Source organism: Sinocyclocheilus rhinocerous, unplaced genomic scaffold (assembly GCF_001515625.1).
Source record: "Sinocyclocheilus rhinocerous isolate Xijiao unplaced genomic scaffold, SAMN03320098_v1.1 scaffold2715, whole genome shotgun sequence".
Lineage (NCBI taxonomy): Eukaryota > Metazoa > Chordata > Actinopteri > Cypriniformes > Cyprinidae > Sinocyclocheilus > Sinocyclocheilus rhinocerous.
The window spans coordinates 634631-654078 of record NW_015667273.1 but is presented as its reverse complement, the minus strand read 5'-3'; the positions used below and the strand labels follow the sequence as shown (position 1 = coordinate 654078).

General features: G+C 36.8%; 1 protein-coding gene across 1 annotated transcript in view; it reads right to left on the bottom strand.

Moving 5' to 3' along the window:
* Positions 1-19448, bottom strand: part of LOC107733536 (ankyrin-3-like) — an 86218-nt gene that overhangs the window by 24025 nt on the left and 42745 nt on the right. Inside the window, exons 25-37 of the mRNA XM_016545201.1 lie at positions 17352-17475; positions 13947-13958; positions 11305-11407; positions 7866-7910; positions 7410-7519; positions 6449-6481; positions 4672-4896; positions 4258-4412; positions 3925-4136; positions 2919-3126; positions 2521-2617; positions 1382-1610; positions 915-1040 (exon numbers count right to left, since the gene is read on the bottom strand). Of these exons, the coding sequence (XP_016400687.1) occupies positions 915-1040; positions 1382-1610; positions 2521-2617; positions 2919-3126; positions 3925-4136; positions 4258-4412; positions 4672-4896; positions 6449-6481; positions 7410-7519; positions 7866-7910; positions 11305-11407; positions 13947-13958; positions 17352-17475 (1679 nt within the window). The remainder of the gene's footprint in view (positions 1-914; positions 1041-1381; positions 1611-2520; positions 2618-2918; positions 3127-3924; positions 4137-4257; positions 4413-4671; positions 4897-6448; positions 6482-7409; positions 7520-7865; positions 7911-11304; positions 11408-13946; positions 13959-17351; positions 17476-19448) is intronic.

Here is a 19448-nt window from a genome sequence, read left to right as displayed (position 1 = left end):
CACACCTCGGATCACTTCCTCCTCACTCTTAACCTCAACATGGTTCCTGACACGACACATACCCTTCCACATGTCATCTTTCAACGTAACCTATGCTCACTCTCACCCTCCCGGCTATCTGCTATGGTTTCATCTTCATTTCCTCCCCCTAAACAGTTAGCATCTCTTGATGTTAACAGTGCTACTGATACTTTCTGCTCCACTCTTACATCATAACAAAATTAACAATTCGTCTAACTCTCGCATGCTCTTTAAAAAATTTTCCTTGCTCTTTTGTCCTCCTCCTCCATCAACTCTAACAGCTGATGACTTTGCCACGTTCTTCATTAATAAAATTAAAACCATCAGTGCACAATTTTCCACACCACAATCTGTCAAGCACATCTTACCAGAAAACATACACTTGTTCACATCTTTCTTTTCACTCTCTGTGGCAGAAGTCTCCAAACTCATCCTTTCTAATCATCCTACTACATTCTTCAAAAAAAAAACTTGTCCCTTTTAGACTTGCACTCTATTCATTTACTGCTTGTTTTCTTTTTTTTTTTTTAAACTAACACTAGCCTTTCTAATCTTTTCATATTCTATCTATTTGTTTTCTTTTTATTTATTATACAATTAACAAAAGCAAAAAAGGCCTCTAACACTAGCTTGCACTATTCTTTTTCTATTCTGTTTTCTTTTTATTTATTATATAACTTAAAAAAAACCTTGCTACGTGTACTGCGTTAAGCTAACTGAGACTTGTTATAGCACTTGCATATCATTGCTCTTTTGTTGATTTTGATTGCTTCCATTGTCCTCATTTGTAAGTCGCTTTGGATAAAAGCGTCTGCTAAATGACTAAATGTAAATGGAATGTATAAATGTAAGAATTAGGCCAATTAGTCTCTCAAACAATTAGTCTCTCAAACCTTGACATTGAATGGAAGTCGGTTCTCTTTGAAGGCATAGAAGTTGAAGACGAGTTGCTGACCACTCTTTGCCAGAGGAGTGATGTTGCCGTAGCATTCAACATGAATGGGCTTACCCTCCAGAATCTGACAAAGGAACGAGTGACAAATCATTAGCATTTATATATTTATGTCTCTATGGTGTCAGTAAATGATCAGAAAGGTTATTGTGTTTGAATACTGGAGAATATGAGCGTGTGGGTGTTTATATGAAAATGGCTTGTGAATTACAGTGAAAAAAAATGTATTGGTACATGTTCTGTCGTGTTTTTTTTCAATGGATTTTCCTTTGTGTGTATATACACAAGAATATTCACAAACTCATGACTCACTGTTTCCAAACAGTGTGTTCAACATTAATTATTTATGTGAACGTGTGTATAGTGCGTGCATGTGTGTAGGGTAGCGTGTGAGTTACAGTGGCACACCTCAATGTCTTTGCTCCTTGCCACCTCCTCAAAGTTCTCCTGCTGCTCCAGAGTTTTGTCGACTTTGTCATCAGTCATGCAGAAGCAACGCAAGCGGGTCTCTATGGGGTCGATCATTTTAGCAAACACCACAAACTTGGCCAGGTACGGAACACAGATCAGCTCTCTGTACAGTTGAGATGCTAAACCCACAGTCTCGCTGATCTGCTGACAGTCTGCCAACCAAAATCTGCAAAAGGAGTGGAAAGAATTCACCTAGAATAAGGAAAATCCTGTACAATTCTCAAATTTTCACAAATATTTACTTTCTCTGTTACAACTCCATGCGACAGAAAACCTTGTTTCTTAGATGTTTACATGATAGAAGTTACGGAAACAATATCTTTAGTCAGTTGCCTTCAACACTGAAACAAACACTGTTCATAGACAAAATGTTAAAGGGGTCCTATTATGCTTTTTCACTTTTTCTTGTAATAATGTAAAATATGTGAAAAATAATGTGTTTTTCAAACAACGTAGTATGAGAGCCTGTTCTAGTACACCCCCAAAACAAAATCAAGACATTGTAAAAGAGCATAATAGGACCCCTTTAAATGCAAAAAGCAAAATAAGTCTATAGAAGCATGCATATTTAGGAAATAAATGCTTATCAAAAATTATCATTTTATGTGGACAACACATAAAATAAAATGCAATCCAAACTACATTAAATTTAAGTTTACTTGCAACAAGAATAAACATGGTTTACTTTTAGCATATTTCTGAGCTTATGCAGTTCATTAATTTCAATGTTTGATTTTAAGAACATTTTTGTAATGAGCTGACACTCACAAACTGGTGAATGACATAATTTAGAGAGATTTTGAGCAGAAACACAAGCAAATTCCTCACAATGTTTATAGAAAAGGTGTCTGTTCTTTAATGACGCTATGTGAACCTTCCTATTCTCACTAACTCTTTTTTTCCAGCCCACAGTCTGCAGTCATATTTGAGTTCAATCAGCATCTGACATTGTGGATGTGCAGATGAACATGATTATAATGATATAATTTAATCTAGGGCAGAGATCCTCCACCGTCCCCCACTCCAAAGCACATGATTTGAATCTGCATCTGACTCCAACATCAGCTGAGACTAACCTGGCAGACACATTTGTGGTGAAGGAAACACAGTCTGTAACAAAGGAGAGTGGAGTGGTCCCAGTGATGTCTTCCCACTGTGCAGGGGATGTTCCACCTAAAAACAAAACAGTTTTGAACACCGGTGTTGGGAATCACTTTTATCACAATACTTTGTGGGGTGCGTAATAATTTTTTTGGTTTTAATGTGAAATTTCATGTCACTTGCAAATGCATGTTTTATCTCAGATTTTCCTGACTTTTAACTTTGTATACACCAAAGTAAACACAAATGTTGAATTAAAATTCAGATGGGGCATCTCAAATAACGTGCAGTTGTTGTTGCATTTTCATTTGGCCATGACAACCTGACATTTTCCCCATTTCATTTTAAATACACACACAAACTATTCACTTGCCTGTAATGCTACAGAGCAGTCTAAGGCAGGGGGCAGGTTCTCCTTTGCGTCCATTAGCAACAGCCTCTTTGGCTCTGGGCGGCACAGGGATTGTCATTGTGATGGGCTTGTGGAATTTCCTCCTTCTGGGCTCCACGGTTACAATCGGGCTGAAGGATGCACGGTTACTAGTGATAGTCCGCACAATGTCTTCTGGCACAGGCTGAGCCTGAGAGAGAAACAGAATAAAGTGGTATGATGAACAGGAGAGAAAAAAACAGAAGAGCATCTACAGTGCATATTTTTCTGCACCAATGCTGTTTTTTTTTTTTGGGTTCATGTCTCATGGACATTTTGCATAACCACTCTAGGCATGTGCAACTAATTAATCATCCTTGGAATGTATATAGCTTTTTATTGCCGTAGTTTTGTGACTTGTTTCTTGTGTAACATGTATATACTCTCAGTTTCTATGTTATGGTCATGAGATGTTTACCAAGAAATGTATCCTGACCACTGCTGGAAGTTACTGTCCAAAGAACAGATGCTATTCTGCTATTATGTCTGTGTTCTGTGAGAAAACACTCTACTATAGTGTGTGTATGTGTGTGATAGAGAGAAAGAATGTTCCCAGAGCCCCTTGAGATGATAAGACAGGTCAGTTTTATGTAAATTGCTTAAATTAATTCCACTTACGAATCATTCAAAATATTTTGTGAATCAATTACACTTATTTATTGAAAAAAAAAAAACTGACTCGAAAGAAAAAAAATCACTGGAAAACCAAAAATCATTATGGCTTGCACGCAGTTTTTAATCTATACAAACTCTACAACAAGATCAATATATAGCTTACTACATATTTAAAATTGATAACCATAAACATAAATTTTCTATAGAAAACACAATTTTAAAATTCCCTAATATTTCCAGGTATTCCATAAAATAAAATAAAAATAAAATGTATTTAATACAAAAGCTTGACCAAACATAATTTGACAACAACCATCTTGATAAGTTCTTATACCTGTAGTCCAACACGAATCTTCTTCGTAAGCGCTCCCTGAGGAAAGGCAGCCTTCACCATGGTAACTGCCTCACTGCTCAGGACTCCGCCCTCTGGTCCCATGTAATCACTTTCTTGTTTGATGCGTGACACCACCGCAAAGTACTGTGGGAAATCTTTTGTGATGATGCGGCAAATACGTTTTTTCTCCAGCTCTGCTGGGCTGTCCATCTCTGTAATTAAATATGAAAATACAAACAAACAACATTATAAAGATTTAATGAAAACTACCCATGAGGTACTTAATGAAAACCATATTAGTCTGAAGTTTTAGTTATGTCATTAGTACATTACCCTCATCCATGCCATTGAGGATCGAGGTGAGCTCTGTCACTTTACAGTCATAATGATGTTCTTTCCAGGTTTCTCCATTATCACTGCGTAGGACGATCAGCTCCCTCTCCTTTCCCCGCATGGAGCCGAAATGAGGAATTTCAACTATCACAGGCCTGAAATGAAATGATGACAATAAGGGGAGAATTCATTAAACAAATGGGAAATTGCACCATGCATATTGCGTTCAGCACTAATTTGATTAGAATTTAAGAAGGAAATGCTGACACTACTCAATCTGAACTCATTCCCCATTGACATTTTTGTCAAAAAGTTAAAAACGAATGCAATTAGGCCAAGATTAAGTTGTTCATGATGTATCTGCTTTTACTGCGAAACTACAGATAATTTAAGCCACCATAGAGGAACTCTTGCCCCAAAAACTGTGCCCCGGCTGGCCCCATCTCCACCAGCCTGCTCACAAGACCCTCTCCCTCCACCATAGGGGGTGGGTACGCCAGGCGGTGCCTCTTTGCTAGGCGGCAGGTGATTCGCGTCGGTGCTGGACACTTCCTGGGTGGAATGATTATACGCATCCCATCATGACGACTTCCTCTCATTGACCCACCCCGAGCGTCTACCATGAAACTCACTAGGAATCTACAAAAAGAGAATAAAGGATTAACGGAAGAGAAAGAGATGAAGAAAGAAAGAGGGACACCACGCTAACCCACTACACAGACACGAACGAGTGAGAGACGATTCCCATGCTGTGATCACTGTACACCCAACACACGTGGTAAGAGAGAGAGAGAGAGGGAGAAGGGAAATGTCTAAGCAGAAACGAAAAGGAGGATAAACAGTAAGCGAGAACAGACCATTAAAGTGAGAGAGATAGAGACAGTTTAGTCAAGACAGAGGAAAAACAATTAAAAAGAGTGACAGTGCTTCGAGCTGTTAAACCTGGCAGCATTTAGTCCCTCATACAACAGCAACAGAGACACTTCAACAGGAAACACAAGGGATTCCTTCAATATTGACTTACCAAAATATTACCATAGTCACTGTACTCATGACTCGGTGTGCAAAGCTGAAAATAATATCCTGTTTACTGCCAAGATCAATTGTTTCGAAGCAGTGATCAACAGTGTGACCAAAAGCACCTCCACAGGTGGACAGAAAACCCAAAACACCCATTATCTGTTAATGTGAGCTGAATGCAATTTATATTTGCAAGTGCACTGCCATTGTGTTACATATACATGAGATCCTAACACTGATGACAAGGGCTGGGCGATAAAACAAATTTTATTTTTTTTGTACAACAAATGGCATGTCAACATATTGGTGATATTCAACATATTAAAACTACCATTCAAAAGATTTTGAGTGTCTAAAACACAATGAAAACATTAATGTTGTGAGACATCATATTATCATTTAAAAACCTGTTTTCTATTTTAATATATTTTAAAATGTCATTCATTCCCGTGTCTTATATGCTGTTGTGGTGCTCAAGAAACATTTCTTATTATTATCATCAATGTTGAAAATAGTTGTGTTGCTTAAAATTTTAAGCATGATATTAATAAAAAGTTCATAATAACATTTTTCAAATACTGACAAAATATCCATTTAAAATGTTTAATGTAAGAACTAAAATGGTAAAAACCTTAAAAAATTATAAAGACACACTATTTTCAAAGAATATAACATTTTTAATAAAACATTTTTAATATATGCCACTCACAAGACTTGCAGGAACATTAGTGAAGTAGTGAATCAATTTAAATACAATATACTGTGAATTTTCAATATATCGCCCAGTCCTACTGATGAAATGGTGCAGCTTTAACAGGTCATTTCTAACTGTGAAATGCAGAACATTACAAAAAACTCCCTTTCATCACAAAATGCCTAATGTGCTGATGGTAGGACTAGTGTGTGTAATAAGTGATCTGGAATTTATTTTATGACTGTGCTGAATTTGCTGATTTCTGCATGAGATGAGGTCCATTTCCCAAAGACCGGCTAAACACACAGTGTGGAGGAGCGCTTACACAGATGAGGGGATAAAACAGGGAATAAAACACCAGAGAGCAGGATAGAGATAAAGAGTGTAAGAAAACAGGAGAGGACAGATGAAAAAATAGAGGGAAAAGACAGGACAGAAAGCTATAGAAAGAGGGATGTCACCGGACTCAGTTTTCACCTGGAGTCATACTGAGGAAGCGGGGAGGAAGGGCTGCAAAAGGAAAAATCAACGAAAAGAAAAAAGAACAGAAAGCAGGAGGTAAAAAAATAAACAACATTCATTATTACAGTTGTTGTCATGGTAAAAAAGCTGACATACATATAAGAAAAACATGAAGCTGATGTCAAAAATCAGATCTGTGCAATGTAGCAGAAAGTGTGGGGGGAAAACTAAAGAAAATCAAAATGTGCTTTATGCAAACAACTCAATGAAGCCAATGAAAAGCTTTTCACATGCTTGCCCAAAACAGCATCATGTTTGCAGACTGGTTGGATTAAATCATCTTCCACCAATCATAAATGGTATCATTATAATGTGCTAATGAGGTGCTCAATCCCCCTTAGGAGATCTAGGTGGTCAAAAGCAATACGGTTTAGCATTGAGATTATTGGGAATTCTAAGATAATTGCAATTCATTTGGTGCCACTAATAGACAGAACGACAAATTTATTTTCTTCTAAAATAAAATTGTAACTGTAAATACAAATATGTAAAATAAGGAGGACTGAGCACTACTATTCAACAGTTTGGGGTCAGCAAGATTTTTTTTAAGTAATGAATACTTTTATTCAGCAAGGATGCATTATATTGATTAAAAGCAATAGTAAAGACATTTAAAATGTTACAAAATATTTATATTTCAAATATAAATTATTTTCTATGTATGCGAAATAAATGTATCAATGTTTTCACAAGAATATTAAGGCGCACAACTGTTTTCAACATTGATAATAATAATAAATTTTTCCTAAGCAACATATCAGCATATTAGAAAACATTAAAAAATCTTACCAACCCCAAACTTTTGAATTACAGTGTATATACAGTGTATATATAATCAAAATATATACATTTTTTGGTTACTAATGTGTTTGCATACTTAATGTTAAACAACCTAAACACAAAAACATATTCTTACCCAGAATGCACAGGACTGCAGACAGTGTTATGTGAGTGGTCCACTGTATCAGGGGTCCAACTGTACCGCCGCATACACTCGCTGTTGTATTCACGAGTCACTGCAAGATGCTGTAAACACATCCATATATAAAAAACTTATATATATATATATATATATATATATATATGAAACAGAATGTCTTTGGAAACATCATGATGATGCATCTGGATGAAACATGGTTTCAAACAGGACACTCGACAAGAAAAATAAAAAGCAGAAAAAACAATGGGAGAAAGACAACAAAATAAACACTGTAGATGGAGGTGGAGCTTGTATTTCTAAACAAACAATAACACACAAATACAGATGAGCGAATAAATGAGAAAAAAATAGTGTGTTTGGATTTTTGTCTAATGAAAGGATGGAAAAGATGGCGAGAGATGATCTAACATGGTCACGATCAAGGACCTGTACCTTATTCTGAGAGTCCACCATGTAGGAAATATCTTTAAATACACCCTGAAGCCAAACAAAGAGAGAGAAAATAGGTATAATGTGAAGTGTTTCTCTCATGTTGTTCAAAACCTAGTGATCTGTCTACCTGATCAAACCTGAATTGAACACTTGAATGAAGCCCAAAAAGCACTTTAGTAAAAATAAAAGCATTTTAGTATGCAGTACTGCACTCTCCCTCTTTCTATGTTCCCATAAACAAGGAATATGGTCATATACTTCACTCTAGGTGTAATACTGACCTCATAACAGTTATTTTAGGAAGGAAGGAAGGAAGGAAGGAAGGAAAGGAAATGGCTTAACTTTAAATAGTTAAGGGTAATGGCTTTCATGCTTGATACACTTGCTAAATGAAAACAATTCAAAATTGAATCAAATAAAATCAGTGGACTAGTAACAACATCTTTGTTTTCTTTAAGAATTAAACAATTTCAGGAGTCTAGCCTGAATACTGGAGAGAGCAACATAATTCTGAACAGGAAAACACAAAATGGAAAAGCCTGACAGAGTCCAAGTCTGACACTCCATCATTCTCTCTCTCTTTGTCCTTCTTCCCAGTGTGTCTATCCAACTGTTTAAGGATAGATCGAGGTCAAGCATTTTTGATTTCTAAAAAGTGCCTTTAAATGAACTCTTATTAGACTGAAAGTCTCAAGTCTAAGAGTTTATTTAAAGTAGGGCTGCACGATAAATCGCATGCGATATTTAATGCGCATCTGCGCAAAACCACGTTCATATTCGCGCGATTTTTTGCGCAGCTCGTCAGTGAACAACGGCTCTGTGTAGTTAATGCTGCTCAATGTGAAAGCACGCACGTGATGGAGATTTACCGCTGATTACAGAACCGGCTTTCTGACAAGATGCGCATTAAATATCGCATGCGATTTATCGTGCAGCCCTAATTTAAAGGCACATTTGGAAATGAGAATGTGACACTGGACAGAATAGAAGAGTGTGTTTGTGACTGCGTGGAAGGGGACCAGGCTTTCGATAACCCCATGGGACCCAAAACAAAAATTCAAAGACATTTTACTCTGTTGTGGAAAGTCCTGACTGGACTTTGTGCAACTGTAGGAAGAATGCCAGACAATGAATGGAATTAACAATAAATCTATGGCTTTTTATGAGTACAGGGTTAAGGTGAAGCAATTCTTCATTTATTTTTTGTGTGTCGTATCTAGTTTCTAGATACACAAAACACAATATCTGTAGCAAAAAGGAAAACTTGAAATCGCATCATATGACCCCTTTAATAATATTTTTCAGTACTGAATTCAATTCAATTCACATAGCGCTTTTCACAATACATACCATTTCAAAGCAGCTTTACAGGAAATGCATGTTTTTACATTACAATCAGAGGTGATTGTCAAAGTAATGCCCATACGGCAGAAATGTACACTACTGAATAAATTTATATATTTATAATCAATTATAAACAGTTATTGTTATTGTTAAGTAAAACTGCTAAAATAAGTTGTTATTTGAAATGTGGAATAATATATAAATATAAGAGAAAAAAAACTTAACTGAACTGAAATAAAACAACTAAGTTGAAAACAAGATAGAATATTTAAAATAGATAGAAATATTTAAAAACAAATATATAGAAATATTTAAAAACTAATAAAATAAAAGCACAACAAAGACTGAAAATTTAACTTAAAATATATAAAACAATATATATAAAATTATAAAAAGAAAATATAAAAATAAAAGCTAATTCAAAATATTTATAAATGCTATAAAACATAATAATAATAAATTAAATTTATAATTTACATTACATTTCTTTACTTCATCCACCATCTTTGATGTATTCAAGCATTCTGGGATTTCCATCATTACTAAGGATAAAGCCACCTTAAAATTAAAACTATAAAAGCAGCATAATTTGCCTTGGTTTTGAAACAGGTTTTGAACCTATAATGCCTTAAAATGCTGCCTATGAAGGAAACTAAAGCCCGGCTCACACTGTGCGATTTTGGCCACGATTTGGTCGTCTGAGACAATTTTTGACAATCCAAAAAGATTCCTATAATCCTAGGCTAAACTATCCTTGATCGGTAGTTTGACATGTTCACCGACAGCTGATTAATGGCTGTTGCGATCAAATTTTACCTCCGACGAAATTCTGGCAGTGTCAGAAGATTTGGCACACTGTCCTGCAGCGTGACTTCTCCTACAACGAACGTCAAGTTTTTCAAGACAAGCCATGATCAGAATTAATGCTAGAGATTTCTTCTAACTGCATAAACTCTGGCGCTCTCGTCCTCCGCTCACGAAAGTCATATGATACATTGCCTTTGCTATGATAAACACCAGTTGTGCTGCTGTTTTCATGTGGGTGTGCAGTGCTGCTTACACTATTCTTCTTAAATATGCCGGTATTGCCGCCATTCATATACTTTTAATGATAGCCAACATTACAGCCCCACGTGCAATGCAGCTCGCAGTCACTGAACGTGTATGGGTTGATAAGGTCAAACTCGGACAAGTTTTCTTGCGCGCGCACCCGTTTTTAACACGTCTTGACTGTCGTACAGTCTGACATTAATGACAACTGAGATCCCACAGTGTGACATGATCATCATGTTCGTACAGTCTGACAAGTACAATCCTAAAGGACTTTTAAAAAAAATCGCACAGTGTGAGCCCGGCTTAACTAGGGTTTGCAACAACAGTAGTGTGTGTGCTCTCAGGAAATATGATGCAGAGTAAACACAGGCGCTTTTCCACCTTTACTGAGAACTGTTCTAAGAATGGTAAGGAATGGTTACAGTTATATTTCCACTTGAGCTTGGTTCAGCATGGCAAGATTACAAACCGTTCTCGGCCCAAAATTCTCAGCATGGTTGGCTAACAGTGCTGAACTGTGTTGGTAGAATGAGTGCAGTGACGTTAGGGTTGCAAAGGGGTGGAAAATTTCCGGAAACCTTCCAAAAATCCCTGGAATATAAAAAAAAAATCCTGGAAAGTTTCCAAAATTTCTGGAATGTTTCCGAAATTTACTGGAAATTTTCCACCTTTTTGCAACCCTAAGTGACGTCGCCACTCGGGATTGGTCACTTGTTTGTTGCCTGGCTACCAGTTTCTCTCTTTAGCTGGCAAAGCGCGCTATTTGAGCGAAGTAAACAGAAATATCTGATCATCCTCCATAACGCAGCTGCTATTTACATCTCATACCATCTGTAAACACTTGCGTTACCAAGGCAACGACTGATGCATTTGTATTACAAGCTCTGTTATCAGCCCCACAGTGGAAAATGAAACCATATCTGTACCGTATGGGCCTGAAAAAACGGTAAAGCTACAAAAACAGTTTGGCCCGACGGTGGAAAAGCAGCTACAGTACTGATTGAAAACAAGACAGTGAAAGCCACAGAGTGGGTGTTCTTACCGTGTCTTTGGTGGGCGCCAGCATCTCTTCAATCATCATGCTGTCCCGAGCGAAGGAGCTTCTGTTCAGAGTGTTGGACCTGTCTGAGCTGAAGGAGCGCAGACTGGAGTGTGTAAGAGGTTCACACATGTGCACACGCACAAGCAGACACACACAAAACACAAAGCGAAAGACGCAAAAAAAGGGACGAACAAACATAAACACAAAAACACAAAGATTACAACATGCAACATCCAGGGAGAACAAAATCAAACCCTTCAGAGAAGAAAAGAGAGAAGGGGATATCTGATGGACAGAGAGGAGGAAGTACAAAGAAAACAGAAGAGATGTTGTATGGGCAACATTACTATAACAGTAACATTTAAATGATTTAATCAGATACAATGGTAACACTTTATTTTACAGACTAATTCTCACTATTAACTACTTGCTTATTAGCATACCTATTACTAGTATATTAGCTGTTTATTAGTACTTATAAAGCACATATTAATGCCTTATTCTGCATGATCATATTTTAGATCTGTTAATCCATACCTAAACTTAACCACTACCTTACTAACCATTAATAAGCAGTAAATAAGGAGTTTGTTCAGGGAAAACACTTAGTTAATAGTGAAAATGTGATCCCTACTCTAAAGTGTTACCGATACAATGTAAAAAGTATATTATCATTCAAAAGTTTGGGGTTGGTAAGATTGTTTTTGTGTTTTTGAAAGAAGTCTCTTATACTCACCAAGGCAGCATTAATTTTACCAATTTTGTTTTAATGTATTATTTTCATTTATTATTTTGTAATTTATTATTAGTGTTAATTTCTTTTTTTCTTTTTTCTTTTTTTTTTTTTTAAATCTTACTGACCCAAAACTTGAACTGTAATGTATATCTAAATGAACTGAAGTTTTGCTCTGTGTAAACTAGTGCTAGTTACATTTAACTCCATTTTTGAGTGAATCTCATTGTTATCTCTATCTCATTGCTAAGCTGTTCTAAATGTGTTTTAATGCATTGATTTGTGGTTGTTATGGTGTTCCGGGTGGTTGTTAACTCTTTGAAAAGTAATAGCAATCGCACAATCGTGCAATTTGAGGAACCATTTATGTCAATATCACAAATAGTTTCAGGTTTTGCTATGTGCCAAGGTTTAACACTTATTGCGACTGGTTTTGAAAAACCCCTAATCCATGAGAAACAGTTATAGCAAGCACCACTAATTAACTGACACTTTGAATAAGTATTTTTCAGCTCAGATCAAATTTACGACTGTGTGAGTGTGTGCACCCTTCTGCAGTGCTCTTAGCAACGCCTGGATCTCTGCAGGACAGTAGTCTTTGGTTGGCTGCACGGTGTGTGTGTATGAGAGATTGAAAATTCTGCAGCAATCAGCAGGATTTAAAGGTACAGTACTGAAGGCGCACACAGCAGAACTGCACACAAGAGTGTGTTTATGAAAGAAAGTGTCGGTTTGTGAGCTACTCTCTTTCCATTCCTTCCTCTCGTCTTCTTGCACTTCAGCTTCATTCGTCCTGATCTGCATTGTTTTTATGGTTCTGTAGCATTAAAGCAGCCGACTCACCCTTCTTTGCAGCACACACTCTTCTCATTTCCCTCCTCTGCATTCATTCATCTCTCTTTCCTTTCCTTCTTCATCATTCTACTTCTTTGCTATGCACTTCGCTCAAATGATCTCACTATGAACAGAGCCAGCAAGGCTGTATCATGGCTCTGTGTGCATTTGCATGCATGTGAAACAGCAAACAACAAATTAAGAGGAATATATGTTCTCTTACGGGCTAAGCTATATTCTAGTCATACGCCTCCTACCCAACATTCTGCGACCAAGCTGTGTGAATGTGTTTGTGTTAAAGCACACAATGTGGATAACTATCCTCTCTGTGCTGTCATAATCAAACATGCTTAGAACACCATATCTATTTTAAATTTTTGCAATAAAATTGCCCTGTGATCAATGTGGTGAGTAATGGCCAATTAAATGTGCCATCAGCGATGTGACAGAGTAATTGGCTTCAACTGCTGACTGATCAGCTTGACACTTTTGTCCCTGGATGTTACATAGAGCACCACACAACTGAAACAACAGCAAAACACAACATATATGAACACAATCCATGCCACACTAAACAAAAACTGACAAAGCAACCAAAACATAACAGTTAGCACATTAATCATTAACATTTCAGACATCAATAACATCTAAAACCACAATATTTAACAACACACAACTACTGCCCACTTTTCTTGTTGTATTAAAAAACTCCTCACATCTTTTGCATTTATAAACCTCCTTCAAAAAGGTTTGATGACTTTTGTGTGACCGATAAGAAGCGTGTTCGGCTTCGGAGCCAGATAGAACAAATAAAATGTCAACGCAAGAGAAGTGCAGAGACCAAAACTCCAGTTGAGATGCATGAATTTGTTCTATCAGGCCGAGAAGCTCAGGCCTCAGTGTATGAAAGAGATGAGATTCCACAGAAACGCACTGCACCAGATGACAGAGTGGAGCGAGGCATGATGGGAGTTGTAGTACGTAGGGAAAGGGGCAGAAACAGAAACGGCAGCTACAGAGAGAGAAGCCGAAAGACACAGAGAGGGAAAGGCAGAGAGAAAGACATCACTCTTACCTTATCCTGGGGCTAGTGAGAGTGAGAGAAGCCAAGAAAGAGAAAAGAGAGTAAAATGTACTGGACGTGGCAGAAGCAGTGAGAGTTAAGCATGGCACTGAGGCTCTACCACAGCATGTGTTGTGCTCCTAGACAGGACTGGGTGTGCGTTTGGTAAAAACAATCAACATTAGTAGCCCTATGTAAGAGCAAACAATGCCAGGCTGATGTTAACAAAACAAAGAGGCAGAAAATATGAAGCTCTGTACGGTAGAATATCATCCATGAGATCATCTAAATTCCAACAGTAACAATTCAAATAGCAAAAATATTTCTATAGAAATGAAAACTTATTTTCAGACATGAAACAGTGTGTCTTACCTTGGCTAAGCAGCTGGGATACTGAGTATTTTGCAAATGACGTAATTATACCAATAATCTATACAGCTAATTTGACTCACATTTGACTATTTAATGCCTCTTGTGCAAGCAAGCCACAGTGTCAATATCCAAATGCAGTAAACCATAAAGCTAATTCTTCCCTTTGAGCTACACTAGAGTTCTGAGCACAAAACTGAAACGATCAATCATAACTAAAAGCGATAAGAGACTGAAGGTCTGCATCCATCAGATCACACCTTCACGTTCCCACAGCGTTCCCTTCCCGGTGATGATGTAATTGTTTTCAGTCATTTATTCCCTGTCCTCGAACGCTATAACCACTGGCACACAAAAGCTAGCCAATCAGAACTCACTGTCCTGTACAACAAGAGCAAATCAGGCTCCATTGTGCCACATAATGCTCACATGACAAGAGTGTTACCTTTCCATCCTGTCCCACCTCTCCCTCACCTGCTATGCTCATAGCCACGATAAACAGATAATGACCTTATAAATGAGAGAACGGGATGTACTTCAGCACAAAACACCACAGATGTGCGTCTTCTGCCTTAAACTTTTCTCATAAACTTACAACTTACAATTATAATATAAGGAATTACAGGGTACCATTTTAGAAAAGCATTGTACCTTTAGGAGTACAACAGCATTTTTGATTTTTCTGACAATTTAATATAATTTTGTGATCTGATCAGATTTGACTAGTGCTGTCAAACGATTAATCACAATTAATTGCATCCAAAATAAAAGTTTTTGCTTACATAATATATGTGTGTATACTGTGTATATTTATTATGTATATATAAATACAAACATGCATGTAAATATTTAAGAAAAATATATTATTTTTCTATATTAAATATATCTATATATAATATAAAATATAAGAATATAAATATATAAATGTATATACATGTAAATATTTTCTAAATATATGCTGTATGTGTGTGTGTATTTATATATACATAATAAATATACACGGTACACATACATATATTATGTAAACAAAAACTTTTATTTTGGATGCGATTAATCGTTTGACAACACTAGATTTGACATATGGTTATATGGATGATGGTACTTAAAAGGACATCATGTTCGGTATGAATGTAAAGATCCATTTGATTATGATTTATTAACAATACATTAAGCCTGTAATTGACCATCCGAGAATCTTTTATGCAGGTATTTACACTTGGTCACTTGTATTTTTCCTAATCAGATATCTACATGAACATAAATAGAGGATATGTAAATACTAGTGTTGTCAAACGATTAATCGCATTCAAAATAAAAGTTTTTGTTTACATAATATATGTGTGTGTGTGCTGTGTATATTTTTATGCTTATATAAATACACACACATACAGTATATATTTAGAAAATATTGACATGTATTTACATGAATATTTTTATATTCATATAATCTATATTATATATAAATATATTTAATATATAAACATAACATATTTTTCTTAAATATATACATGCATGTGTGTTAGGGGGGGTCGAAAATAATTGTTGCATCGATGCAGTAATAGACCATAATCGATTATAGACTATGATGTCATTCGCATACGCGCTTGTCAAGCGAGTATTAAAAATTCACTCTCTATTTTTAAATCGGAGCATTAGCCTTTTATATGGCACGTGTGCGCTAGAGACAAACACGGTGGGCTTCATTACACAGAATATGTGCTTTGAGAATAAATAGTCACGGTTATTGTGATTAATTGTCTGTTTTAGGGCTTTGGCGATTATGCCGATTATCATGATTAATTGTTTGTTTTTATGGCTTTCATTATATAATTGTGATTAATTTAAGGGATCAGTAAATAATTATGATGTTATCTTTTAATCTTTTTGAGTTATTATTTTGCAGTGTAAGATTACATAGAGTATTCCAAATTCTAAGAATCGGCCAATACCGATCCAACACCAGCGCTATTTTTTTCCTACACCACTACAGAATATCAATACTGTGTTTGTGGAACTAATGGTAACTCTTTTAAACCCTTTCTTAAACGCAATCCACCAAATATTCACTTCCTCATTACAGAGAAAGACTACATATGAATAAAAATATATAATCTATGAAATTAAACTAGCTGACTGTATAATTTAAAAATCTTGAAAAAAAAACTCTTTGGTGCACATTATACAATTTAAACATGTTTATTCTGTTTTTGTTTTTCCCGCATATGGCAGGTGTGTGCGCTAGAGACAATCGCGGCGGCTTCGTTGCACAGACTATGCGCTGTGAGACACGTGTGCATTGCTTGACTTCCGTTATTTCAGTGTTTTACTTTAGATATGCTTTCATTTATGCTGTTTGGAATGCAGTACGTATTAGATGCATGAAACTCACGTACTGACAGACTTTCACGTGCGCTTTGTGTTTGTTTCTTCTCCATAGGTGAGTAACACTGTGTCTGCGCCACAACAACTAAAGTCTGTCTAGTACACTGGACGCGACAAAGCGACCGTTGAAAATCATTTGAAATTTGTGTCAATACGTCATGAATAGAACGCAGCAGCAGTTTTCTGTTGGGGATTTGTCGTGTCGCGCCGCACCGCATCCAGTGTAGACCATAGATATATATCATACCATATATATACAGCATCACTGATTATAATGAGTTCCAAATAAAAGCATTAGCAATTAATCGCAACATGAAAATTTGATACCGGCATATCCCTAGCGCGTACACACCTCACGCATCGGATGCCGTGCGGGTAAGCAGATAAACATCAAATTTTCATTTTTGGGTGAACTATCCCTTTAATGCAGACTAAAAGCCAATTCACAAAGACAGTAGTAACGCTTTTAGAGAAGACCAGCTGAACACCACAACCTAAACCTATCCGAATGATCATCCATCTAAACACCTCCAAAAAGCCATCCGCTTGTGCCATAATAACCTGCAACTCGCCAACTCCATATATATTTGCTACTCATAGAGAACCAACATAAGGTACAAACAGCTTCACAAACAAGCAAGCATCATAAAATGTAAATTAGTTTACCTGGCAGAGCGGGCTCCAATACTGAAACCCAAGTACCCCTCCTGCGGCAGGGAGTCATCCCCCAACTCCCTCAGGTCCTGTGGCCGAAGATACTTCTCAGTCTCGCCGGTCATTGCATCTTCACCTGCAAAGATGAGAAACGCCCAAGGTGAGCTCACTTGAAGGTGAACTGATAAGGTGACCTATCAGCAGCTGCAGCAATTAGTTCCCCCCATGTTGCTCTAATTAAATAAAACCCAAAGCGACTTACAGTACACTTATTGCCAAGACAGTCCTGCTAGAGCAATCAGAGGTTAAGTGTCTTGCTCAAACACACAATGGTAATAATTTGTAGCTCATCTCTTGTGGGGTGAACCAACCGGACTACACAGTCTTCTTGCATCACACAACATCCAGCTCGCAGCTTCTAGATTATTAATCGATGTCACGTAACACCTGGGTGTTTTTCTGTCCCACCGTGAATAACAGAAACTTAGGTGGCGATATTTCACTGACATATAGAGGAAACGTTCTGCTGCATCAGACACCACTGCATCTCCTGCTATGAAGCAAGTTTCAATCACACTCCCACAAAAACCCCATGAGTTTCTTAAACCTGATCAAAAAAAAAAAAGCCTAAAACCAGCAAAGGCAGGTTTGCTAGTCTCTCAGCATGGACTGTTTGCTAGTTTTAGAGGGGTTTGGGCCACTTTCATGCAGGTCAAACTGGGACACCAGCTTAAACCATGAAAGACCAGCAAATTATTTTTAAAGCTGTTTTTAACAGCAGGTACCATGTAATAATATGACAATAAAAATAATATACATCAATTGAATTTCATAAATTACGTTTTCAAATAACACTTTCACAAATATGACTGCCTGTATCTGATTTTATTGTCTAATTATAACAAACAAACAGTTAAAAGCCACATAAGATGGTTTGTTAGTCCGATGACTATATTAAATGCGAAGTAGCACAGGTATATTTGTAGCTATAGCCAACAATACATTGTATCAGTCAAAATTAACGATTTTTCTTTTATACCAAAAATCATTAGGATATTAAGTGTTCCATGAAGATATTTTGTAAATTTCCTAATGTAAATATATCAAAACGTAATATTTGATTAGTATTATGCATTACTAAGAACTTCATTTGGACAACTTTAAAGGTGATTTTCTCAATATTTTGATTTTTTTGCACCCTCAGATTCCAGATTTTCAAATAGTTGTATCTCATTCAAATATTGTCCTATCCTAACAAACCATACATCAATGGAAAGCTTACTTATTCAGCTTTAAGATGATAAATCTCAATATAAAAAAATTGACCCTCACGACTGGTTTTGTGGTCCAGGGTCACAAATGGGTTTTTGGGCACTTTTAAGATGATCAGATAGGCTGGGGGACCTGTTTAAACCAGCAAAACAGTTTTGTTGTTTTCTCTAGTTTAATAAAATATTCAGTTGTAACGGTTTTTACGATAAAACACTTCTAGAAAGCAACGGATGCGTTAGCTGTCCACCTAGACATTATCGTAGACATATAACGCCGTCTAGGTAGACAGCTCGATAGGCTTCGGACAGTCGTTATTTTTATAAGATAAGGACTCGCCTATGTTGCATAAAATGACGTCTAGGTAGGCAGCTCTGACGGTTTTGAGACACAGCCAACATCTTTTTCGTATCTCTCATAAACGCGACTCTCGCTTGTCCTCTCTCTCCGTGCTGCAGCCCCTCCCCTCCCGCTACTGAACTCCTCCGTTTCCCTAACCGGCTCGCTAATACATTTCTACTCCGGTACCGAATTAACGTCTTAATGACAACGAACAGTCATGACAAAGACTAATAGATCACCCTGTCTAAAAACAGAAGACACTCTATTAGACGCCATTCTGAGTTTCAAAAGTGTATATTTAAATAATATATCCGAGCAGCGTCCAGCCGGTAAACGCTGCATGCAGCAGAGACCCAAAACACCGCAGTATTCTGACACCGCGACAGTCCTATCAACACTCACATAAAAGCGCTGCCATATCCCACTCCGACAAAGATATATATCCGTTATTAGCGTATTCCTCCGATTATTTGTTCAGCTGTTAGATGAAGCCTGTAT